Source organism: Onychomys torridus, chromosome 3 (genome assembly GCF_903995425.1).
Source record: "Onychomys torridus chromosome 3, mOncTor1.1, whole genome shotgun sequence".
Classification (NCBI taxonomy): domain Eukaryota; kingdom Metazoa; phylum Chordata; class Mammalia; order Rodentia; family Cricetidae; genus Onychomys; species Onychomys torridus.
In genome coordinates this window covers 69671841-69698743 of record NC_050445.1, presented here as the reverse complement: position 1 = coordinate 69698743, position 26903 = coordinate 69671841, and the positions used below count along the sequence as shown (strand labels likewise).

General features: G+C 38.2%; 1 protein-coding gene across 6 annotated transcripts; it reads right to left on the bottom strand.

The window, feature by feature from the left end:
- Positions 1–474: 474 nt before the first annotated feature.
- Positions 475–26693, bottom strand: Slc25a40 (solute carrier family 25 member 40). 6 transcript variants are annotated; one of them, XM_036182467.1, is made up of 12 exons: positions 26519–26693; positions 22204–22274; positions 21960–22084; positions 19717–19776; positions 16186–16292; positions 13458–13525; positions 11448–11572; positions 9696–9869; positions 6852–6961; positions 4696–4777; positions 2442–2522; positions 475–2143 (listed from the first exon to the last, which is right to left on the bottom strand). In XM_036182467.1, the coding sequence occupies exons 3-12, from the start codon at positions 22057–22059 to the stop codon at positions 2028–2030; spliced, it is 1023 nt and encodes a 340-aa protein (XP_036038360.1). In that variant the 5' UTR covers positions 22060–22084; positions 22204–22274; positions 26519–26693; the 3' UTR covers positions 475–2027. The 6 variants fall into 6 exon arrangements, with proteins under 6 accessions (XP_036038360.1, XP_036038361.1, XP_036038362.1 ...); XM_036182468.1 differs by having other exon boundaries at positions 21960–22067; XM_036182469.1 differs by lacking the exon at positions 22204–22274.
- Positions 26694–26903: the final 210 nt, after the last annotated feature.

Below are 26903 nucleotides of genomic sequence, written 5' to 3'. Positions count from 1 at the left end.
ACCACCATGTGGGTGCTGGGAATCGAACACAGGTCCTCTGGAAGAGCTGCTGTTGTTCTTAACCTGAGCCATCTCTCCAGTTCCTCCAACTACACTGCATGTAATGTGTTAGAAATACTATTGACAAATTAGATTTATTTAACTTATTGTGTCATAATTGTGCAGTACTAAGGGGTACAGGGGAACTTTTCACATAATAGGTGATACTATTTTAAATGTTTCTGTGCTGAATCTCTTGCCCTTTTCTAACAATAAAAAGAAATATAACAAAACTAAGGGAAAGGTTAAGCTTAATAATGAACTTTCATGTATGTATTTCATAGTATTATATAGTGGTTGAATATGAAAACCATTGCCAAGAAGAACAATGGTACTTTTTAAGCAGCATAAAATATTTTAATGAAAAAAAAGAAAATCACAAATATATATATATATATGTGTATGTATGTATATATATATATGTATGTATGTGTGTATATATATATATATATATATATATGGATATATTAAACTTTTAATGTAAAGCAACACAGGATTGTAATGTAAAACACCATGATACAATAAACCCTGTATCATTTATTTCTTATGAAACATACAAACACTTTCTACTATGCATTTGTTCTCCTAACAACACTAGAGATCACTGTTACCAAATACATTATGCTGTTGGAGCAGGGAGGAGATACTTCATATTTCAAAGGATGCAAACAGAATGTAATAACGTGCTTTTTGCTTTACAGAATAGCATTTCGTGCTTTGCCATCTTATTTATTTACTTAAATTACTTATCATCTGTGCTGGAGATCAAACAGAAGAGTTTCACATTCCAAAGGCAAGTGTTCTTCTACCCCTGAGCTACATTTCAATCATACTTAAAAAATCTCATTCCTGGGCCATTAAGATGGTTCAGTGGGTAAAGGCACTTGCTGCTAAGCCTGAGGACCTTGGTTCAAATCCCAAGACTCACATGGTGGGAGGTAAAAGCTAACTCCTGAAAGTTTTCCTCTGACCTTCATATATACATAGATATACACAAAAAACAAATCTAATTTTCAAAAATCTCATTACTACTTAGTGATAAATATTCATATTTGTCATGTACAATTTATACAAACAGCCTGAAGGCAATTTATGTAATGTTTCTGTGTGCCTATATTCTGCATGCTGTCACCCAAGGGAAGGTGCAGGATTTTCTACTTGTAGAAGCATTATTTGAGGACATCACATAAAAAAGTTGACATTTTTGGATCATTTTATATTTTGGCCTTTTGGTATGTTGATTTTACTGGAAAAAGTTGTAGAACTGACCTAAGAAACTCTACAAGCAATGATACTTGGAAGACAAGCTAGGTAAAAAGCACATTCCCATGCCCAACACTATTTATTTTCACTAGTCTAAGTACAGCATAGATTTCTACTGCAGATCCAAATTTGAGTGAATTAGTCTTAACATGTCAAGCCACACCCTGTAAATGATCACACTTCGGTTCATACAGACAGGGTAGCTACAGCTTTCATCAGGGGAGTCCAAGCTACACGAGACCTTACAGCAGTACCAGGAGTGCGGGACACAATGCGCCTGAATGAAGGGGTTACCAGCCACTGTCGGGGAATGTGAACACTGCCATCTGACAGCTCCTTCTACTCTCTACTGTGCAAGACTGAACTTAATTCTCCAGACCGCATCACTCAATACACATCCAAATGTTCTGATGTACCGCCACATTCGCAGCATTCACGTACTGAAATGTGTAATGCTATAAGAACTCAGATAACTTCTTTCTCTCCTAAGGAGTAATTTTCTCTGCAATAGTACAAAACGGCTGCAGCTTCTGGATTATGTTTTAAAAATCTCAAAAAATTTAAACAAGTTTATGGCTTAGAGGTAGATTAGAAATTATTATTCATTTAAATTATAGGGAAGACAGATAAAGTCACACTGTAAGAGACTAATGTTGAAAAAAAAGCAGCTTGCTTATCAATCTTCATCTTACTGGCTCTGGTTGATATTTTAAGACAAAAGTCCATCAAGAGAATGACTTCCTTTCAATATTTTGTTTCTGGAAAAAAGCCTTTCCAAGTTCATATGTGCTGATCATAATGGCACAAGCAGGAGCAATTTTAACTAATCGAGGAATTAGACCTGAAAAGAGAACAGGAAAAAAAGACCCACATTTTACCTTATTTTTTTAAAAAAATGTAGCATTTAGCTTCATCATAACCAAATTAAATGAACTGCAATACCAAGTCCATATCATAAATAGGTAGCAAAGAACAGAACAAACTGCTTACTCCCAACTTCAAAATCAAATTTTCCTCATAACAAAAATCTACTATTGAACATTGCTTTACCTTATAACAATATTTAGAAGAAAAATAATAAAAATAAAATGTTACCTATCACTTCTTCCTAGAAGTTAATTATAAGCAAGGGTTCTTACCTGTAAACAACCCGGAAAATCCATTTTCAGCAATAATGTTCTTCATTATAGCCCAGGTTGACAAACGCAAAGGCACAGGAACTATAAATGTTAAAAGAAAAAAAAAATACTATAGCACCATACACCACAACTCAACAGTTTGTATTACAGATCTGTCCTAGCTCTTGTTCTACTGTGAGACACCATGACCAAGGCAGTTCTTGTATACAAAAGCACTTAATTGGAGCTTACTCACAACTTTGGAGAGTTAGTCCATGGTCATCATGGTGAGACATAGACAGGCACGGTGCTGGAGCAGTAGCTGAGAGGTTTACACCCCATCCCGAGGCACCAGAGGGAAAGGGAAAGACTAGGCCTGGCCTGGGCTCTTTAAGCCTCAAAGGCCACCCCACTGACACACCCCCTCCAACAGGCCACACTTATTCCAAATAGCTCCACTAACTGGGACCCGGCATTCCAATATATGACCCTATGGGGCCATTCTTATTCAGACCTTCACAAGATCATATATAAAGGTGCTTATTACCTTCAGTAATATAAGGTTTCATTATATTAAGAAAACACCTGTATCTGTTTTATTTTGTTATGAACAAATATGTTCTTACTACACAGCCTGACCTGCTCTCTCTGCTCTCTAGCTGAGGCTAACCTCAAGCTCACAATCTTCCTGCCTCACCTGAGAGCCGGGGTACAGATGTGAACCACCAGACCCAAGTCCAATTTTTAGTGCCTGGCTTTCTTAAAAACATGGTAGCTCTACTGCAAAACCGTGCACACATCTGTATACAAAGCACAGAGGAGCATACACAATCAGTGGTGTTACTATTTGTGCTTTCCTTCATGTCAAGAGTCTTTCATGAAGAAAAATGGAAGACACAGAAAACCCACCTAATATATCTAATGTATCTCTTGTAATCTAAGTCCAGAGAAACACTTTCATTTCAATTTTGTTATCCATAGTTTAACAGAAGAAAAAAAAAATTATTTATTTATTTTTTTTTTGCCTAAGAATGGTTCTGAGGACAGGTCATTCTAATGGTGCTTTGCTTTAATCACAACCTTTCTAATTAGATTGCACTTTTCCTTCAATGACAGGTTTTAGGTAGCAATGCCATCTCAGTTATTTCCACTAAGTATGTGGGGGAGGGACGGCAAAACATAAAAATTTTGCTAAAGGAGGCTGCCACTAAATTCAAATATAAAGCCTATAAACAACTATACACACATGACCTTCATTTCACATAGTTTCTGTAGAGTTGGCTGAGTCCACAGAATAAAGACACAGTAAGTTTGAAAACAACTCTCAGAAGCAGGCAAGCTCTCATGTGAACAGCTCACTCACAGCTAAAGAGTTCTGTCTTCACTTGGGACCAGCTGATAATGAACAAACAATCCTGTGTTGCCTTCTCTGGCCTTTGAGAACTGCATAGCACAATTTTATTTACCAATGTTTATATTGATGACAATCCTTAGTCATGAAGGCAGACTAAAGGACATACCCCTAAGCAAGCTAGACAAAAAGGGAAAGATTACTGAAAAATATCCTCTAAAAATGCCTATTTTAACTGTAGACCAGATGAACAGATAAGGAAAACCCAAGCCTTGACAATATGCTGACTGGACAAGAGTCCTGTCACTCGTGAAGAAACACACTGAATGTGAAAGGCAGAAATAAGACGCTAAGTAAACAGAAGACAAAGCACACAGGCTCTGGACAGACTCCATCTCAGGGTTCCTATAAAACACAGTCTTACTACGTAGGCAGTAAGGCTCAACTCCAGATCCTCCTGCCTCAGCCTCCCAAGTTCTTGGGATTATGATCATGTACCATTTTAAGGCAAAAATGATCCAAAAAAGACAAAATCACTATAATGTATTAATACCCTAAATATTTCTTATCATTTGTACTGAGTTGTCTAGATTTATTTTATTAACTTATTTCAAAGAATACTTACATGGTGAATAAAAATATAAATTTGAAAACAAACTACAGAAAAAATTAAAACAACATAGCTTTTTATGATAAAAGTAATTCTTTTTTTCTTCAGAGCAGTTAAGAGACAGACAGGAAACAGGCTTTAAGATTCCTGGACACTTCTTAGTATTTTTCTAGGTATTACATTCTACCAGCACATCTCTATCAGTTTCATTAAAGAGGACTAAGGTCTAAGAAAAACAGTGGTGTTTCCAGACTACATATTCCTAACAAAATCACAAAAGGGAAACAGTGACATCTATAAATGCTTCAACTCACCTTTACCACTCTCGTACGTCCAAAGCTGTGTCTGTTTCTGTGTTTTCACCACGTCAAACGGTAAAGTTGCAACAGCTGCAAACTATCAAAAAGTCAATTTAAATCTTTACATTTTCAAAAAATATTTAAAAATGTATTATCACATTATTTAATATGGATAATGACAAAATCATAAACTGAAATGTAAAATAAACCAGATATACATAAAAAGTTTTTATTGATGAAAACAGGTTACATCTCAAGGATTCATCATAAAACTCCAAAGTAAACTGCCTCAGAAAAATCCATTTTCTTTCCTGACCACACAGCTGCCAATGGCAAAAATAGCATCAGTCCTCTGTGCCTTTACACCAGTGTTTATACCTTCTGATTCTATGTGTCATACAATACTATTTTACTATGTACTGTCAGTGTGTATGTGAGTGTGTGTGTGTGTTGGGGGGGTCTCATGTAGCTCAGTCTTGCCTTCAACACAACTGAGTAGCCAAGGACTACCTTGAACTCCTGACAATCCTGTCTGTCTATACTTGTCAAGTGTTGGGATTACAGGCATGAGCCACCACACTCAGCTTTTTAACATATTTTAAAGTAGAAATTCTCCAGTATGTATTTAGCATATGAAAATTTCCAGCAAACATTTTTCAAATATTAGACAAAATAAATTTATAAGTTAATGAAAATGTACTTCAAACTTTTAGTTTCTATATACCTTTTAATGGATTTTATAGTTGCAAAGTTTCAAAAATCACATTTTCTAAACTTTTCTCAAAGTGATACAATTTAACACCCTTTCCCATATTGCCTTAAGTAAGATTTTAAAAGATACTTAAATTCCTTTAAGAATGGTCTCATATCTGATACAATATCCATATAGATGTTTTGCTTCCTAGCTCACACTTAAATAATTACATTAATAAAACGCCTCTTAAGCATCACATTTTATTTCATCTCAACTCTGTGCTGTTATTGAACTCAGTTGCAAAGACTGCAAACATGAAATACACTGCCTTTTTCTCATCTCCACAGTCAAGAGGCAACGGGCTGTGACTCCACGTTTTTCTAAGTTAAGACAGCTGTTTGTGGCACCATCATATCCATGTGCTTTTTCAGTTGCACAGACAAATCTTTATTTGAAAGCTGTTAAAGCTACCAATAATTTCTAGACTAAAAATGAACACTTATGTTCAGTAGCAACACTAAACTGGAGTCTTTCCTATTCCTGAACAGCCGGTGCGTCCTGAAGCCATTGCTCACAGCTAATTATTTACTTCTGTGTTACTGCTGGCTGAGCTGACGGCCATTGGATCTGAACTTGTCTTCTCACTTCTGCATGCCCAGCACCAGCGTCCTTATCCTCGGTTTTCTGGCACATTATTCAAAATCTCCTGCAGCGTTTCTCCTTTCCGCTCAGCCCTTTAACTCTCACTTGTTTCTCTTAAAGACAAAGGATGTTATCACGTGGTCAACCTGGCTCCGCCCCCAAGGTCTCCTGCTTCCACCTCTCAAGCACTCAGTGCTGACTTAGTCCTGTTGCTCTGTAACTACCGTCTGTCTGTGTCATGCAGTAAATGATCACACATTAATTCCGGAAACTCTTTATGGCCAAGGCGGTGGTGAGATGAATCTGCACCACTTGAAGGGTGAGGAAGGATGAGCTTCCTATTCCCCAAAATGGTCCTTTGTGAGTCTTCCCTTCTGGTTTCTGTTTCTCAAAATTCCTTCAGAAACTTCTAAATAGTCAAAATGTTCCCAAAGAATCATAGCAGCAGAGACTAGAACATCGTCTGTTTGATTTGGTGATTCATATTAGACAAAACTCCACGACTATTAGCTAACCACATCTACCAGCATTTATTGAACTAATGTACTATAAAATACTCTGTCAGAAAAAGTGCTGCATCCACACAATCATGATGGTACCTATAATTAGCTAACCAAAACAAGTCTCTTCAAAAATGAATGTGTACAGAATAAAAACATAGATAGGAAGTACATCTGAAAATATTTTAATGGCTAATAATTTATTTCCTGAAAACAGGAAAAAGTGTCCCCTCAACACACATGAAATGGTAGATAAGATCTTGTTCTGTTTTAATACTAATTAGTAAGTATCTGGAATAGTAACAACAACAACAGAAAAAAAAAAAAAAACTTACAGAACCAGACAATGCCCCTGAAGTAAAGTTGATCATAAATGTCGGTTCATATAAACCAGATTTCTCACACAACCAGTTCTTTAAAATCTCATAGTTATACCAGTACATTGCTATAAAACAGAGAATGAAATGAGCACAAATTTAGAAACACAATGTAGACTTCGGAGAATACAGCTATGATGTTACAAATCAAAGTAAAACACAAACTCGAGCCTTGACACACCGTCCTTTATGCTTAAAACTAGACAGGATTAAAAGAGGGAACTGAAATTCTAAGTAATATTTTAACAGTTTTTTAAGAAAACAAAAACTTCTCCATCAACATAGCTGAAGTATAATAAACACTTGACAGGGTAAGCAGAAGAATGGAAATGCACAGGGTGATCTACAGCACAGTGTAAGAATGCACACCAAAGACAAATCACATTCAACAGGAATACCATAAAAGGCCATACATGATGGCTAGATGGAGGTATCCCATAAATCAGGTTAGTTAGTATAATTCATTTGCATACGATATGAATAAAACCATGGGAGAGCCTACTTATGATGGAGGACATTTAATAAAATTAACACTTCCATTTAAAGCAAACTCAAATTTCTTGAAAATATGGAGATTAAAAGGTGTTTTTATCAAACTGATAACAGATATGCACCAAAAACTTGTAGAAAATGTAACATCTAAATGTATAGGAAGAAAAAAGTTAGGATAAATATAAAAACATTGAAGTCCTAATATATATTATCTACAAAGAAGCTCAAAAGATACTTAGGCAAATTAGTGTTTATTCATCTTTTTAAAAGTAGCTAGATATCGGCTAATAGGGAAAATTCAATTGCAACTATACTACCCACAAAGCTTTATAAAGTGTATTTATTATAAATATACAACTTTAAAAAGAACTAACAAGGCCTGATGAAGTAGCTCAAAGAGACAGCACTGACCTAGCCCATAAAATGATGGGGTTGAGTCCCCATCAAAACCAAACACACACACACACACACAAACACACACACACACACACACACACACACACACACACAAAGCCTAGAGGATGTAGTATACCTATAAAATATATAAAAAGTGTATATAACCTTTATGAAGAAAATTTTAGATAGCTATTGGAATACTTTAAAGAATATTATTAACACAAATATATCATTCTTAGAAAAGAAAACTAAGGCAACATCAAGATACTTTTATAAAGCGATCGTGACTTGGACAGTATTACTAGCAAATGAGTATTGCACAAATGAACCAGTAAGACAAAACTCCACCCATACATGAAAATCTCTTTACAACTAAAGTTACTCAATGAATGATGCTGACAATGACTTATATGTTGGGTCATATCCCCAAATCAATTATCTCTAAACAAATGACCAACGAAACAATGCCAACCTTTATAAGTAATCACTGAAATGCAAATCAAAGCGGGACACGTTAAATGATCAAATAAACATAATTTAGGGACTTTGACAATGAAGAGCTTATGGAAGTGTAAAGCAGCAGAAACCATCATAATTGATGATAAATGTATTGATCCAATCACTTAAATATTGTTTTATTGTGTGTGGGTGTATGAGTCCACATGTACAGGTCTGAAAATAATTTTCAGGAATTGGTTCTCTCCTTCTATCTGTGGGTCCTGGAGATTGAACTCAGGTCGCAAGGGTTGACAGCAGGCACCTTTATCTCCTGAGCCATCTCACTGATCCTATTTTGTCCCCTCTGTTACTCTAAGTAACTTAAAATTTGATTTTATGTGTTTTTCCTACATATGCTGCCATGCCTGGTGCCAACAGAGATCAGAAGAGAGGTCAGATCTGGAACTGGGTTATGATGATTATGAGCTGCTATGTATGTCCGGGGATCAAACTCAGACGTCTGCAGAACAGCAAATGCGCCAAGTGCTCCTTCCTAACTGCCAAGCTGTCTCTGTGGCCTTGTTTTTGTTTTCTTGAGACAGGGTCTTACTGTATAATCTTGCCTGGCCTCAAACTCATGGTAATCCTCACAATCCTCATCCCTCAGTCTCTCAAGTGTTGCTATTACAGACATGAGGACCACACCTGATTATAATCACATTTTGGTGTGAAATCCAGAGCCTACACAGTTGAAGGAGAGAACCAACGTCTATACTCTGACTTTCTTGAGTGCTTTTAAAAAGCTGGTATGGAGGTTACCACTGGGGTTATGGTGGGTGCAGCAGCAAAAAGGGCATAAATGGCTTCATGATGTAACACATGACATTCAACCTCATGTGGTGACAGCCAAGTCCACAGGTGTTCATTCTATAAACGTGTATCTGTGTGTCTTTTTACATAACTGAATATATTTTTAAAGTAAACTGGCATAGAAGCCTATTACTTACATCTCTATATAATATAAGTGAACCTACTTGATTTATAAGTCTTTTATTATAATTTATTTGATTTATAATAGTCTTATAGAATACTTAACAGGAAATGTTTATTTTTAATTACTGAAAAATTAGGAGTTCAGTTAATTTTAAGATGGTCTTAAGTACATTTTATAATATTTTGATTTGTATTTTAATTGCCTTATTATGACTTGTTTAGAACAGGTAGTCTGTATTATCTGAGTATGAATATGTACCAATGAATGCCTAGCAACAATTAGACACAATCAGAAAACACACGGACCTGAATTAGAAACTGTTCAATCAATAAAGGCTTATGCAAGTCTCAAATTTGAATAATGAACTACAAATCTGTGAAAAAATTTACTTTTAACCATAAAGAGTTTAAAACCTAGTAAAATTAATACATGACCTAAGACAGAGGTCTAAAATGAATAGCTACTAATAAGACAAATCCTACCTGAGAAAGGCACGTCTCTAAGTATAGTTGGAGCCCAGCCCTTCCAGAGGGAAATCCAACCTTCTTCAGACACTTTCCTGCTCACAAATCCATGTAGTTCCTTATAAGAAAACTTCTTAGACTGCATCTTAGTTCTGATCAGTTCTAATGGACTTATCACTGTTACTGCACCAACTAATACAAACACGAGAACAGAAAGATTAAGGTGTATACGGTGGGAGCCAAATTTAACACGTCTATGTTTTGGTTTTTTATCCCCTCCCCCACTTCCACAAACTGTACACTCAAGTTTCCTACTTTGGGGAACCTGCGGCGGTGAGGACACCAAGAGTGCAATGAGCAAGCCTCACCCTGGGAAAGAAACTCTCCTTCTAGGTTAAGTCTGTGTTTTGTATTATTATTTTATTTATTTATTTATTTTGGTTTTTCGAGACAGGGTTTCTCTGTGTAGCTTTGTGCCTTTCCTGGAACTCACTCTGTAGCCCAGGCTGGCCTCGAACTCACAGAGATCCACCTACCTCTGTCTCCCGAGCTGGGATAAAAGGTGTGCACCACCACCGCCCGGCTGTGTTTTGTATGTTTAAAAACTTAGCTGATAAAGTAAAAGGCTCCTTGTGGCATTTATAGATATACTTTGCTTTAGCTGACTTGTTTCTGCCCCACCTCCATGTGGACCCTTTCCTCCTTGCATGCCTCTGCCCCAGTAGTCTACCTTCCGACCTTAATATTTCATGTTCTATGTTACCCTCAGTTACTCTTAATGTCTCCAAAGACTGAAAGAGAAGAGCTAATGATGTCAAAAGATTTTTTCTCATGATAACTGTGCCAAAGTGATACTAAAAATGCTAGAGCCAGCCAGAGAACCACTAGAAACCCCAGTTAGCACTCCCAGAGAAACCCCAGTTAGCACTCCCAGAGAAACCCCAGTTAGCACTCCCAGAGAAACCCCAGTTAGCACTCCCAGAGAAACCCCAGTTAGCACTCCCAGATAAACCCCAGTTAGCACTCCCAGATAAACCCCAGTTAGCACTCCCAGATAAACCCCAGTTAGCACTCCCAGATAAACCCCAGTTAGCACTCCCAGATAAACCCCAGTTAGCACTCCCAGAGAAACCCCAGTTAGCACTCCCAGATAAACCCCAGTTAGCACTCCCAGATAAACAGCACTGGAAACCCCAGTTAGCACTCCCAGATAAACAGCAACAACTACTTCACCTCCTCTGCTCTTTTGGATGAAGGGTCTCACTATGTGGCCCTGGCTGGCATAGAACTCTCTATATTGCACCAGGTCTTCAGAGAGCATCTGGCTCTGTCTCTCAGGTGCTGGAATTAAAATCATGTGCTACCATGCCCACATAAGACTATTTAACAGGGAATGTTTGCACAGACACAATTTTCCTTCTGACTAAGCTCTGAATCCTAGAGTTTATAAGAAATCTAACTAAAGCTTTGGCTTGAAGTCATGTATGGACTCAAATACATTGGAAATTTAGGTGAATAAGAATCAATTCTAACATCCCTGTTAAGTAACTATCTAAGATTCAATGAAGATGAGATAACCCTATCTCATTCTGATGGCAATCACTTCCTTATTGAATGACTTGTGGAGTATAGATAGCAATAATTAATACAAACTGGAACGCAAAATACATCATACCAATATTCTGTACGTTAAACAGATTCTCTGTAAATATCAGAGTCTAAATAGATGTTCTAAGTAGAAATCAAACTGAAAACAAGCTCATTACTTACATCTGGCAACAATCCCAGCAACTATTGGTATTCGGGTTTCATTTTCTCCTAATTTAGCTCTCAAAAAAGCACTTAATTGTTCATAGCAGGTAAAATAAATAACTGTGGCAGGAATTGCCATCACTCTGTTAGAAAGACACACAAAATATGTTCAGAATTATCAAAAGGCCTCAGCTATACTGCTAAGCTCATATATTATAAGTTTTTATATGGGATAAACTAAAAAAATTACCCCATGAGAGAAATATGCTTGTGTGCATATCTGCATGTACCTGGATAGGCTTGTGTGTGTGCATGCACAAAGCAACAAGGTCAAAGCTGGGTATGTTACTCAGTTTCTTTCCATCCCATCTCTCTTTGGGATAGACAGGGTCTCTCACTGAACCTCAAGCTCAGTGATCTGGCCAGCAAGCAGCAGGGACATTTCTGTCTCTGCCTCCCCAGTGGTGTGACTACAGATGTGTACCAGTGTGCCTGACATAAGTGAGTGCTGGGGATCACAACTGAGGTCCTCAGGCTTCCATAGAAAATGCTCTACCATCATCTGAGCCATCTTCCCAACCCCAATTTTTCTGAAAAGTCTAAGAACAGTAAAACTGTAAAACAGTTTTAAACCACAGATCAGACATCACAGTGGCTTAGAAGAAGTAGATTACAATTACACTGCCAGGATTATATATGTTAATTGTGAGGGAATTGTGATATCAAAGGGAATTATTAATTAAATTCAAGTAAAACTTTCAGGCAGCAGTATGTCATATAGATTAATGCAATAAGAAATCACCTTAGGGGACTGGAGAGATGGCGCACTGGTTAGGAGAACTTCTAGAGGACCTGGGTTCAATTCCCAGCACCCACATGGCAGCTCACAACTGTCTATAACTCCAGTTCCAGGGGATCTGACACCTTCACACCAATGTACATAAAATAAGTTAATAAATTTTTTTTTTTTTTTTTTTTGCCGGGTGGTGGTGGCGCACGCCTGTAATCCCAGCACTCGGGAGGCAAAGACTGGCAGATCTCTATGAGTTCGAGGAAAGGCGCAAAGCTACACAGAGAAACCCTGTCTCAAAAAAAACAAAAACAAAAAAAATTTTTAAAGAAATCATCTTAGGCATTAAAATATATGCCTCAAATATGACTCAAGATTAAATAATCCCCTCTGAAAGACAGAGGAAGTTGTGAAAAACAAATAAAATAAAGGAAGCTAAAACATTTGCTGGAGCTTTCACATTTAGCTTTGCAAGTTTACCATAGTCATTGACAAGTTTGTACTCAGTAGAGAACTAGAATTGGATATATAAATATTCAACATACCTTACAGTTTTAGTACAACAAAAAGAAAAACACAAAACTATTGATTTTTATTACAAAAACAAAACAAAAACGCAGACAGCAAAAACAACACGGGGCATGGTTGCCTAAGTTTTCTATAATACCTTCACGAGGGCCAATCTGTGTGCTGACCTGTAGCCACTAGAATGTTCCTGAGGATAGTACTTTAGGTATGTCGGAAGTTCTACAACAATTTGTCTAGACTAATTATGCAAACAGTGTGATTTGTGATATACAACTACTTTCTTTCTGGGGTATGACATTTTTTCAGCTGCAAAACCAGAATGTTCCATGTAGCCAACATGTAATAATAATGTTGAAAACTACATTCTGAAACTCAGGTGAGTTTTCCAAGGCAGAAATACTTCACACACTGCAGTTACTTGTTGCCAGAGTAAGTACATCCTGTGCTATGCCAGGAAAAGGATTTTAGACCGTGACATGTGTCTTGTTCCTTACCAATTATACCTGGCATGCTGTAACTGTAATGAACCATTTACATGACTATAACCTCCCTGAGTTCTGTGAGTCCTTGTAGGACAGCAAATGTACAGTTGTGAAACTCATAAAACAATACTTCAGGAAATGAAAGTCATAATATTAAAATACAAGAGTCTGTTCAACCATGCTGATTACAACCATGCTTAGTAGAAAACATAGTAAATTTCAACTTACAGAGTAGGAGGCAGGCCACTCCAAAGGGATTTAATACCCTCATTTCGAAGAATTTTTAAAAAGGCATCCTAAAATTATAATAGAAAGGTAAATAAGATACATCTTTTTTTTTTTTTTTTTTTTTGGTTTTTTGAGACAGGGTTTCTCTGTGTAGCTTTGTGCCCTTCCTGGAACTCACTTGGTAGCCCAGGCTGGCCTCGAACTCACAGAGATCCACCTGGCTCTGCCTCCCGAGTGCTGGGATTAAAGACGTGCGCCACCACCGCTCAGCCTAAGATATATCTTTAAACTTCATAAAAATCTATAGTAATAACTGGTAATCTGATTATTTTAAACATCATTTCTAAAATACAAGTTTCTTGGACTTATGAATGTTGGTTCTTAAAAAAACAAGAGACAATTTCACATATATAAGTTGGAATGTATTCTTACAGACTGAAGTCTCCATTACATGTTCTGATTTTTTTTTTTTTAACGTATTTTACTTTGTTTCTACCTAACAAGTTTTTGAGGGGCTGGAAAGATGGCTCAGCAGTTAAGCTTGCTCTTCTAGAGGTCCTGAGTTCAGATCCCAACACCCATGTTAGGTGGCTCACAACTGCCTGTAAGTCCAGCTCCAAAGGGATCTGATGCTGTCTTCTGGCCTCTGTGGGTACTCACACACATGTGGGCATAGATTCACACAGACACATATACATAAATTAAAAATGTTTAAATAAAAAGGTTTTATAAGGTTACTATAAAAAGGAAGTACAGAATTGATTACAGAAGCTCTCTTAAGTATGACATCTGAGACAGTGTCATTAAAGACCACTTTCTCAAGTATCTTGAGAGAAATCAAAAGCAGCCAGAAACTAAAGTGAAGCCTGCCATGAACAGACAAATTCTTACAGCTTAATAACACAAACTTAGAAGGAGGGAAGGGGGATGGGAGGAAAGGAGGACGGGAGGGAAGGGGACAAGGAGAAAAAGGTCCCAGTGAGGACTTGAGAATTTGGAGGCCTCATATATTGCTTATGAGAAAGTAAAATGGTACACCCAGTTTGCAAAACAGTTTGGCAGTTTCTTATAAAGTTAAACAAAGTGGCACCACAAAACCCCAAAATTCAACTCTAGATATACATGCAGGAGATATTAGAAATAAAACAAGGTATAGTCATAAAGTAGTATGCTATATACAACTAAAAAGATGTGGACATAATCACAACACTGCACCTTAAAAGACCGTTGAGAAAAGCCACTCACAAGTGGGTAAGAGGACGCTTGGGAAGAGAAAACTTGTAGGACACATTTGCTCTCCTCCAGCCAACCATTGCTCAGAACCACACCAGTAAAAGCCAAGGAGGTTGTGGAGATTTCCCTCACAAGGCTGCAATGAGGCACTGTAACACCTTCAGTGGGTTAGCATTACAGAAGCCCAACAGGATGAAACTTCTGTCCCCACGTTATCTAGTGGTGTCAGAAGAGGAACGGTGGAGAGGGAGGATTTGTGGCATCATCTGACAGTCATGAGGTCACTCCATCTCAGAACCAGTGGCAAGAGCCCAAACTCCCACTGTTCTGCCCAACAGTAAAGTTTTCCCCCAAACTTGCGGCCAACTGGAGGTGAGTAGAGAACCTAGATTCCTAGCTATGCTGCACTAACCATGTGACCCCACTCTTCCTTTGTGAAACAGTCCCCTACGCCACCCCCAAAAAAGTCTGAACAAAATGTTTAACTAGAACTTGAGATTTAATAACAACACTCAAAATGCCCATTCTAAGAACTAGGAAGATGTTATATTAAATGAAGACAAGACAAAAATAGACACTGGAAATAAGCTAAGATGTCTGAGTTCCCAGACAAAGATTTCAAAACAGCTAATGTTGAAAACAAAACAAAACCATAGAATGATCATTTGTCAACATACTTGAAGTTAAAAAAAAATTAGACTGCTTCAGCTAAGAAACACACAACAGCATGACTGCTGAAACGGAATGATAAGACACGTGACACAAAGGAGGGCAAGAGAAGTAACAAACAAACAAAACAACATGAAGAGGCAAGTGGGAACCCTGACACCTGTAACTGCATTGATAGAATTTGTCTATTAATTAAATGACAAAAATTGACAGTGAATTTAAAACTTATCTTTAAGGAAAAAAGTGTTTCAATTATAGTGTTGCATGTAGATTTGAGCAGTAAACCAGAAGCAAATAACGGACTCACACAACAGCCTGGATGAATCTCCAGACTATCATGTAAATGAAAAATGGCAAGCAACCCCTAAAGCAGCATATTGCCATGATTCCATTTATATAGCATTTTTTTCAGGACAAAGTTTGCTAAATTAAGAACAGATTAGAAGTTGCCAGGGGTTACAAAGTGGCTGAGAGAACAAATAAAATGGGTATTGTTCTTCATAGGAAACAAGAAAGAACTCATAGTATTCTCTTCAGAAGTGCATCAATGTTAATACCACCAAGGATACGGGACAAACATACATGAGTCTGTTTTATGTTTTTAAAAATATGGGAGAGCTACAATTCTCAAAAAATTTAAAAATAACTTTAAAAAGCTACTTCTTTTTTCTATATAAACAAGATGAAGAAGTTATAAAGAAATACTTTTCTTTACCATGATTTGGTATGATGAACTTTTAATTCCTTTATAATTAGAAAGCCATATATAAGAATAAATACAAGGACAGAAAACATACAAAGATTCCAAATAAAAGCATCTCTTTACCAACGTTCCCTGGAAGTTTCCTGGCTTCTTATACCATGCTTTCTTGCTTCCATCTTCACAGACACACATGTGATCCATGAGTCCATTACTGTACACAAAACACTTTCCTAGTAAAGAAGAGTCCAATAACCAGGAGTTACTTCCTATAATGACATTGTTTTTACAGCGAGACTAGAAAAGCATGGAAAGAGAGACTCTAGGACAGAGCACACATAACTAGTTCACTTTGCTAAAGGTCAGTCAGCACTGGTCTCTAAACCCACACTGTGAAAAGTGACAACGTGAATTAGTGGGTTTCATATTTTCAGAACCGTGGCTTTAAAAAAAGTTCACAGTAGTATTTGTTAGGTTACCTAAGGGATGGGAGATGGAGGGCAGAAAAAGGAACATGTTTGCCTGTCAACTCCTGCACACAAGGGAAATTCATGCGACAATAAGCAGAACAAGCATTACTAATAGAAGTAGTGCAATGCTTGTCCTTTTCTCTATTTGTACTGCTCTGTCTACCAGCTGTCAGCTCTACTAACTTACCATAACTTGTTATAATGTCTTCTCTGTTCAATGACATATAATTCTGTGTGTCATATACTACAAGTCTGCTTAGACTTCTGCTTCTCCCCTTCTGCTTCCACAATGTTCTTTAATGTACAAAAGTCTCTTTTTACTATTCATTTATCCTTATCTGAAATATGATGGTTCATTTCACCTTATTTGTATATACTCAAAAGGAAAGCTTTATTTTACTTTTTAAAAACTGATGCTGAGACTAGAACCCAGGGATTCATACATGCTAGGAAAGCAATGCACCCATTGAGCTACATCCTCAAAACAGGGAGGATTCAAATAAAGCAATTTATCACAGCTCAGTCAACTTTTTGCTATTTGTGTTTGACATACTACCTTTACACAGTTTTCAAAGACTGACTAGAGAACTGGTATTCTTGTCCATCTGATAAAATATAGAATTACTTTTATCAAATTCTGCATTATAAAATAACAGGGAGAAACAGGTAGGCTAAATGTAGGCTAAATGCAGACCTTCATCTCTCCCTTCTCTCCTCCAAATCCAGTTCTCCAGTCTCACCCCCATCTCTGTAGCAGACAACGGCAGTGGCCTCCCCCTCCTTTCTGCCCCCATGTCCAGTTGATCAGGAAGATCTTCTCCAACCTTCTGGAACCCCCACTCATCCTATTATTCCAGGCCCAACTCTAGCAAGTTTTCATCTGGAATACTAAACGTGCAAAACAACAAACTTTTTTTTAAAAGCTGCAAGGGACAAGTAACATATAGAAGCAGACCTATTAAAATAACGCTTCTCAGCGGAGACTCTGAAAGTCTGGACAGATGTTCTACAGACTCTTAAGAGACCACAGATGTCAGGCCACACTCTTATATCCAGCAAAACTTCCAATCACAATAGATGGAGAAATAAGACATGCCATGATAAAACCAAATTTAAACAGTATCTATCTATAAATTTACACCTACAGAAGGTGCTAGACAGAACACTTCAATGTAAAGAGGTTAACCACCCCCAAAAGCACAAGGAACAAACAATCCCAGACCAGCAAATCAAAATGGGAAACACACACAAACAAGACCCATCCTTCTGCTGTATACAAGAAACACACCTTAACATCAAAGACAGTCATCAACTCAGGGTTAAAGAATGGAAAAAGATATTCCAAGCAGATGGACCCAAGAAGCAAGCTGGTGTAGCCATTTTAATATCTGACAAAATAGCCTTCAAACAAAAACTATCAGATTAGCTAGGGAAGGACACTACATATTCAAAGGGAAAATTCACCAATAGGACACTGCAATTTTTAACAACTATGCCCCAAACACAAGGACACTCAAGTTCACAAAAGAAACACTATTACAGCTTAAATCACATATTGACCCTCACACACTGATAGCGGGAGAGAGACCTCAACACCCTACTCACACCAACAGACAGGTCACCAGACAAAAACTAAACTGCGAAATGCTGGAGCTAACTATTATTCTAAACCAAAGGGACCTAAAAGATGTTACAAAACATTTCAGCCAAACACAAGAGAATATATCTTCTTCTCTGCACCTTGTGGAATTTTCCCCCAAACTGACCACATACTAGGATACAAAGCAAGTCTTAACAGATACAAGAAACCTGAAACCCTATGCCCTGTCTGACCACCACAGATAAAAACTGGACATCAACAACAGACAGAAGAAGGTCTACAAACTCATGGAAACTAAGCAACTCATTACTGAATGAAAACCGGCCAAGACGTAAGTTAAAGACTTTCTAAAATCGAATGAGAAAGAGTACAAGGCACACCCACACTTACAGGACACAATGAAGGTGGTTCTAAGAGGAAAGTCCATAGCACTGGGTACCTACATAAAATAAAATTTAAAACAAACCAAAACAAACAAACAAACAAAAAAACCAAAGAGGAGAGACCACATACTTAACAGCACTCCCGAAAGCTCTAGAACTAAAAGAAGAAATCACACCCAAAAGGAGTAGATGGCAAGAAATAATCAAACTCAGGGCTGAAATCAAGAAAACCAATAAGTTCGTTAAACTACTTTAAAAAAATGTTCAACATCCTTAGTCATCAGGGAAATGCAAATCAAAACTACTTTGAGATTCCATCTTATAGCTGTCAAATGGCTAAGATCAGTAACAAGTGACAGCTCATGCTGGCGAAGATGTGGAGTAAGGGAAACACTCCTCCACAGCTTGTGGGAGTGTTCCCCTTACACAAGGTACAGAGGGAGTGCAAACTTGTATAGCCATTCTGGGAATCAGTGTGATGGTTCCTCAGGAAGATGGGAATCAACCTGCCCCCAAGATCCAGTTATACCACTCTTGGGCATATGCCCAAAGGACACTTCATCCTACCACAGAGACACTTGTTCAATCATGTTCACTGATTCATTATAGCCAGATATTAGAAGCCATCTAGATGTCCCTCAACAGAGCCTGCTTAGGTCTGTACTGGGTCCTTTGTGTATATGTTATAGCTTCCAGTTTAGTGTTTTTATGGGACCCCTGAGAGTGTAAACAAGTGGGTCTCTGATTCTTGTGCCTTCTCTTAGGCTCTTTTCCTCTTGTTGGCGTGTCTTGTCCAACTTCAATGTGATGGTTTTGTTTTATCTTACGGTATTTTATCTTGCTATGTTTTGTTGGCATCTCTTAGAAACCTGTTCTTTCCTAGAGAGAGAGAAAGGGGCTATTCTTACCTGAATAGCATATACTCACATATATTTAGTCATTCTCTACTTCAGTAAGGTAGTCCATAAAAATGTTAAGATATAGATGGATAGATGTATTTATATACAATAAATAAAGAAGAATAGCTACCATACATATTTTTTCTGCCTACACCTCAATGGGTACAATTAAAAGGTGAAAAAAATGTTTCTATATAAGGCATTAATTCTAATAAATTAACAGAAATATTATGCAAACAAAAATAAGCACAGTAAAATTTTTTAAAAGTCTAACAATACTGTCAGGGTATCGAATATATATATACCTTTGGGGAATGGATTGTTCTGGGCTTGGAGTCGAATCTTAATAACATCCAGGGGTGTCACTATGAATATAGAAAATTTAATTAAGATGTTATCTCTAATTCTCTAAGACATATATGGTCAATTAAAAAAAAACTATACATTAATTCATACTTTTCCTCATTTCTATGCAATGGATAAAGTGTTTATCTAAAAACAGCATGGAATGTGTGTTCCACCACTGAGGTGTTCTACTTACTGCTCCTAAATGCAGTTCTCCATATTTCTGTCCTTGGCTAGTGAAGACAGACTTCGAATCACTTCTCACAAGTACAAGTCATTCCTATCTGCAACTACAATTCCAAATGGAATTTAACACAATGTGTTAAACCAAAGCACTACACTTTTAGAAAATATGTTCTTTAAAGCAATGAATGAAAGTTCTAAAAGTCTAAAGATTTGAGAAAAACTTCATATTACAAGTAACTAAAACTCAGACAGTGCTAGTCTTCCCAACCTGATCAATGTATCTACATCAAATAAAGCCTGTAGGAAACAAAATTTGGGATACATTAGCCATAAATCATCTTCAGCATTAGATTATGACATCCATTTGGGAACAACAAAGAAAATCTGCATCTTATTTTCATTTGCATCCTCTATTTCATGAAAATAAGACAAAAATACCGAATTGTGGTTTCAAGAAAACTATTCCTCATCACAGAACAAGAAAGTCACATTAGATAATTTGTAAGGTCATTATGAACTTGATTGCTGACCTAAAGAAACACCACAAAGCAATTGGTTTATATGTTCTAATCACTTAATTAAATAAACAAGTCAACTTAAAAATCATTCGAATGTTAAGTTATTATGTATGCCATCTGGCTATGTCTATAAGAAATGCACTATACGAAACATAAAAATATAATCCTTAGAAACTTAAACTCTTAAGTTGCCCAAAATTATATTATTCCATATGTAAATGTTTTATTCCTTTTCTATTTTAAAAGACATAAGGGAAATGTAAAAGTTTAATAATGTTGATAGGGACCTCCAATAACTTATTTTAAAACCAACCAATTTTCTTCCTCCTTTTTCTTTTGTTTTGTTTTTTCTCTATTATGTAGCCCTGGTTGTCCTGGAACTCTTATGTATACCAGGCCACCCTACAAAGATTCACATGCCTTTGCTTCCCAAGTCCTGAGATTAAAGGCATGTGCCCCCACACCCAGCTGAAACTCCTTATTTTCAATGAAAAGACAAACCTCAGAAAAATTGGTATTCCAGAGTATAGCCATGACCTGTGAGTGAACAGGCAAGAACAGAAACTCAATTCTCTTCCTTTTCTGTTCTTTTCCCATTATCATGCTGATGAAGACATTCTGGTATCTTACATGTTGTATACTATCATTAGTCTAGGGACTGAGATGACCCAGTAATGTGCCTACTACACCAGAATGCAGACTAGGGTTTGAATCCCCTTCATCCATGTTAAACATTGGGCCCAGTGGCACTGGACTCTAATCCTAGCACTGGGGAGGCAAAGACAGGAGGATCCTTGGGGGCTTGCTAGTCAATCATTAAGCTCTGGCTTCAGTGAGAGGCTCCCTCAAAAAATTAAGTGGAGCAGGACTGAAGAAGACATCCAGCATCGAACCCTGGCCTCCACACACACTCGCATACACATATGCATGCATGCATATGCACACACATACATACACAGGCACACATAGGAAAAAGGGAAAGAGCACTGTAGTGGGTAGCCATCCCAGTCTTGGCCTGGAAGTTCCAACCCCCACTGAGGCTTCGGTAATGGTCACGCCCACAAGGCGGGGCTGAGGGAGGAAGCGGAAGACCCAGGATCTAGGGGAGAGGTCTCTCTTGATTCTGGGACCCTGGACGCTGGAGGTAGACTGAGCAGAGTTCTCCAGAGAACACCACCAGACTGCGCCATACCTTTGCCAGACCCTGCAACCTATCCCTTCATTTGTAAGTTACCCCACAAAATAAACCTCCCTTTAAACTACGTGGAGTGGCCTTAATAATTTCACCAATAGCACAGAAGATGTTGACATTGACTTCTGGCTGTCACATGCACTTATACACAAACAACAAGTATGTGTACATACACACATCCCATACACACACCCCTCAAAAATAATATCATTACTTCACAGATAATAAACTCTAATGGAACATTCTTAAATAAAACATAAATTCTAATGTAACAAAGTTACATATTGTACTGGTAACATAATTTTACCCATTAGTGATGTCAATATAGCTCCAGTACAAGAGGCAATCATTTGCTGAAGAGGTGTCACTTGGACTGCTGGTGGTGGTCCCTCGGTTTCTGGCTCCATATTTTTAACTAGTCGAAAAAAAAATCTGTTGGAGCAAAAAATAAAATAATATATGTGCACACACACACACACACACATATATAATACATAAAATATATGTGTATATATATAATAAAATTTAGTGGAAAATATCTTCAACATTACCTGCTAAACTATAAAAATAATATCAGAAGTGCTTAGCTAACATGCTCAAGTCTTGTGTTTGATCCAAAGCACTGCAAAAATAAAACAGAATAGAACAGAAAAAATTTCACATCAAAGCACATGTTTTTATCACTGCCCAAAGTAAGTTACAGAAGAAAGCTAGTGTGCCATTAATAGCATATGCCCTCTGATAAGAACGTGTTTGGTTAAGCTGTATGAGTAGCATTACATTTGCAGGACAGGTAACCAAAAGGTATGGAAACATCCTCTGCCCAAAGTCAGAGGAAAAGCAGCTAACCAACAAGAATATACAAAATCTGTATGTTTAAAGATAAACATTACGTAGATACCTTCTCTATTCTAAAAGAGAATACCATCCAGTAATGCATAACTTTATTGTGTATCAATAGCTGTTGCATAGTTATAAAATAAAAACACATGACCTTAATGGGTATCTTATAAAAACTTCATGAGGCATGCAATATTTATTACTTTTTGGAAGTCATATATTCATATATATGTATATATATATACAAACACATTCAGACATTGATATATGTGTACATGCTATTCTGAAAAAAAAACAGTAAATACTGTTTATGCTTAGTACTCTGCTATGAATATACTATAAATATAAAAAATTATAATCATTTTTAATGCTTTACAGAGCGTATAATTATGCCTAAACAATCTCTTAGACTTACATTGTTGTCAAATTCTCAATGGCAAGCCATTCTGATATAATCTCCCATTCATGTATCTTTTTGTAATCTCCTACACTTCCCTTGTTGAGGAAACTAAGGCAGTTAGGCTATAATATTTAAAAACTTAATGCAGAGCTGGGCGTGGTGGCACATTCCTTTAACCTCAGCTACAAGAGGCAGAGACAAGAGAATCTCTGTGAGTTCAAGGCCAGCCCAGTCTACAAAGTGAATTCCAGCACAGCCAGGAATACACAGGCAGACCCAGTGAAAACAGAACAAAACAACCCTTACTACAAAGCCTGGTGTGATGTGGACATCCCAGCTTTCAGGAGGCCGAGACAGAAGGATGGGGCAACAGACTGGTCTGGACTTGACAGCAAAACTTGGTCACTCACTCACAAACAGATTTTGACACAAACTTCTTTCCAGGACAGACGAATGTACCCTTTCACTGGCTGTACGCCATTCCAATCACTTTTATGTTCACAAACTCTCTCTCATTACATGTCTCGGCCCCTCCCTTCCCTCTGCTTCCTGGGTGTCATGAGCTGGCAGATGAATCTAATACAAATAATTATTAATGGAGGCCGTAGATAAAGGTTAAGTATATGAATAAGATAGGGAAAAAAACCCCAACTTTTGGCGAGAAAGGCTTAAGTGGAAGAAAAAAAAAGGAAAGTAACAGGTATCATAAAAGTATTCATCGTCTAAACTCAAGACTATAAAATGTATATTTGGTGATGTGTGACATAATCTGGAAAAAGCAGACTAGGCCTCCTTTGATAATCACAAAAGTGGTGTGTAGTGGGTAGCCATTCCAGCTGTGACCTGTGATTATCAAAGAAGGTTAAGCAGATATTACCTTCATTAATAGACAGAAAAAATTACAGAATAAAGGGGTTAATATTTGGCTACAGATGTAACTCAGTGGTAAAACACAGAACACACACACACACACACACACACACACACACACACACACACAAACACGCGCGCGCATGCTTACAATTTGCCCATGGTCATAAAATTACTTTAAGGCTAGACCAGTTCTAAATGAATTCATTTCTCTTAATTCATAGCCAAATACATGGCCAGTTAATTCCAGGGCTGTCCAAACTTTTGACATTGTGGTGTGATGTGGTTATCTACAAACGTGTTGGGCCACAAGCTGGCTTCCCGCTTTCATCCTAGAACTTGGGAGGCAGAGGCAGGCAGATCTCTGAATTTTGAGGCCAACCTCATCTACATAGTGAGTTCCAGGACAGCCAGAGCTACATACTGAGACCCTGTCTCAAAAATAAAGCAAAACAATAAACAACAATAAAAAAACTACTAAAACCAAACAAGCAAGTTGGACGCGCATAATTCTGCTCACTGTTCTTCAGTTTTTCTCAACAGGATGCTTTGATAAAATTTCTTACTATAAATAACTCTGGTCCAACTCACTTATTCTTGAATGAAAACCTTTCATCTGAAGGCCTGACTCTATGAGGTACTTTTTCAAGATCTACTTTAAGCTGGGTGTGGTGGCTCATGCCTGTAATTCCAGCACTTGGGAGGATCTCTACTGAATGCCAGGTCAGCCTGGGCTATGTAGTAAGTCCCAGGGCTAGGATGGGCTACAGGGAGAGACCATCTCAAAGAAAAACAACAAAAACAAGGTCTGCTTTAACATAACCACATTCTGTTATAGGCCTGACTACTGACAGAGACAGGTAAGGAGATGTCTGCCTATGACCAAGACCTTCTTCCTGTGGCTACTATAAGATTTGAGTTTCACTAACGGTTTTGTTTTTTTTTTTTTTTTAATGACACTGCATGACAGATTGAAAAACTACTAACTACATGGTGAGTAGATTTTTCTTGCTTATTCATAGCTTGTAATTATCACTTATGTAACACATAATGGAGTCTAACAGCACAGGCCCAACACTTTCACTGTCCTGTCTCAAAAATATAACTCACTTTAACAAGAGCATAAAATGGATTCCCACTTTTCATCACTTTCAAAAGAAACATGATTATATCTTTCCCATATCCTGAAACCTTCAAAAAGCCCAGTCTTTCCTTCTATCACTCCTTCCTGACTGGCATTTTTTTTTAAACAATCAGTTTGCTCAACCTGTGACTTCAGACGGTTTTAAACTAGTTCTTATCTAAATTACCATTCAAATTGTACTTATCCATATTACCCTTCATTCAAACTGTCATAAGGAAATGAATGGCATCACCCACATCAAAACCACAGGCCTACATTTCAGGTTTTCACCGTTTTGAACTGTCTTGGGAATGGAGAAGTTGTGCAAGGTTCATCAGAATGACAGGAATTTTTAGAGCTTACTGTGCCAGGCACTGTACTGTGCTTTCAAGAATATTCCATCTATCTCCCCTTTTCACCTATACTAAAACTGAGCCTCAAAATTATCCAACTCCTATAGTTTAGTGAGGCTGGACCCACCTCAATTCTGTAAGAAAATTCCACAACTTCCCTCCATGAAGTTTTATTTTCAGTTAGTTCTCTTCCAGCTCCTCAGCCTCAAGCTCATTTCCTTATCCTCCGACCAACCCTATTTCTTTATACCTCTCTCTCTCTCTCTCTCTCTCTCTCTCTCTCTCTCTCTCTCTCTCTCTCTCTCTCACACACACACACACACACACACACACACACACACACACACACACACACACACACTCTATCTACTCCAGGGCATTCCCACCTCTCACTCATGGCTTCAATTCTAGTCTGTATTCATGCTTCTCAAACATTTAAACCATTTTGCAAACATGGAAATTCCGTGTTCCGTTTACATTACATTTTGGAAATTGAGTCCCCCCCCCAAAAAAAAATATTAAATGTTTGCTCAAACTGTATTGCTTCTTTCTCAAGATCTGCTAAGCACGTGTATAAAACTCAAATCCATCAGTACAATGTTTCTTAATGTCTATCTCCCCTTCTGGGCTCTCCTTCCCAGTCTTTTCTTGTGAATACAAATATCTCCAACTGTCTAATAAACAGTTTAATAAAGACAGTTCCATGAGTGTTGCTCTGGACTCCATCCTTAATCTGTTCAAAACAAAATCATTTCCTTTAGCAATCCCAATCCATCTTGGTGTCCTGACTTTGCCTAGCAGTCTCACAATTCACTGTCTGTAATTCAAGATACTTATTTGCACTGACTGGTCTGAGGTACTACATTAAAAATCAATACTAAGGGCGGTCTATTATGGCCAGGAGTTAAGAAATGCAAAACAGTAAAAAATATAACGTTTGTAAGGGTGACTAAGCAGAACTATACTCAAAAACAAGTTTTGTGAGGCATTCTCTCATCTATAAAGCAAAATTAAAACAAATCATAAACACCTCCGTTTCGTCTTGACCATTATCCCATTTATCATTACCATTTTACACATGAAAAAACCCTGAGACTTCATTTTCCACTCTTTTATTGTTGCAAAAAAACCAAAAACCATACACCCACACAGAGAAAGGCCAGACCTGTACAGAACAAAAGTCCCCCGCCCCGCCGCCACCCGGGCCACCTCTGCGGCCTGTCCAGGTCGGCGGGAGCCGGGAGCCGGGCCCGCGTCCCACACGCGGCTAAGTGGCGTACCTGGTGGTGAGGCGACTGCAAGGCCGGGGTCGCAGCAAATGCAGCGGCTGATGCCGGCCACACGGCCTGCGAGGCTCACTGCACCCACGGCCGGGGCCGCTCCGCACTCCGGGGTATGCAGCGCGGCACCCGAGCTTGAAGGGGACGCCGGCCAAGCGGGTTCTGAAGCCAGGCGGCCCGGGGGCGGGGCGGGAGCCGGAGAGTGGGCGGGGCCAGCTCCGGGGGCGGGGCCAGCTCCGGGGTGGGGCGGGGCCACCGCTGGGGGCGGGGCCGCGGCGCGCGCGGCCCAGCAGGTGGAGCTTGCGCGCGGCCGGCCCGGCGTAGGGAGGGCGGGGCGCGCGTCGCCTGGGCGTCGCGGTCGCGTGACGCGTTTTCAAATCTTTAA

What these genes read in the sequence shown, in the direction of transcription:
- Slc25a40 (XM_036182467.1), bottom strand. Translation starts at nt 22,059, where the DNA reads ATGGAGCCAGAAACCGAGGGACCACCACCAGCAGTCCAAGTGACACCT. An exon ending in GACGTACGAGAGTGGTAAAG is followed by an intron (nt 2,523 to 4,695) that starts GTGAGTTGAAGC and finishes TAACATTTATAG; the next exon opens with TTCCTGTGCCTTTGCGTTTG. An exon ending in ATTTTCCGGGTTGTTTACAG is followed by an intron (nt 2,144 to 2,441) that starts GTAAGAACCCTT and finishes TTCTCTTTTCAG; the next exon opens with GTCTAATTCCTCGATTAGTT.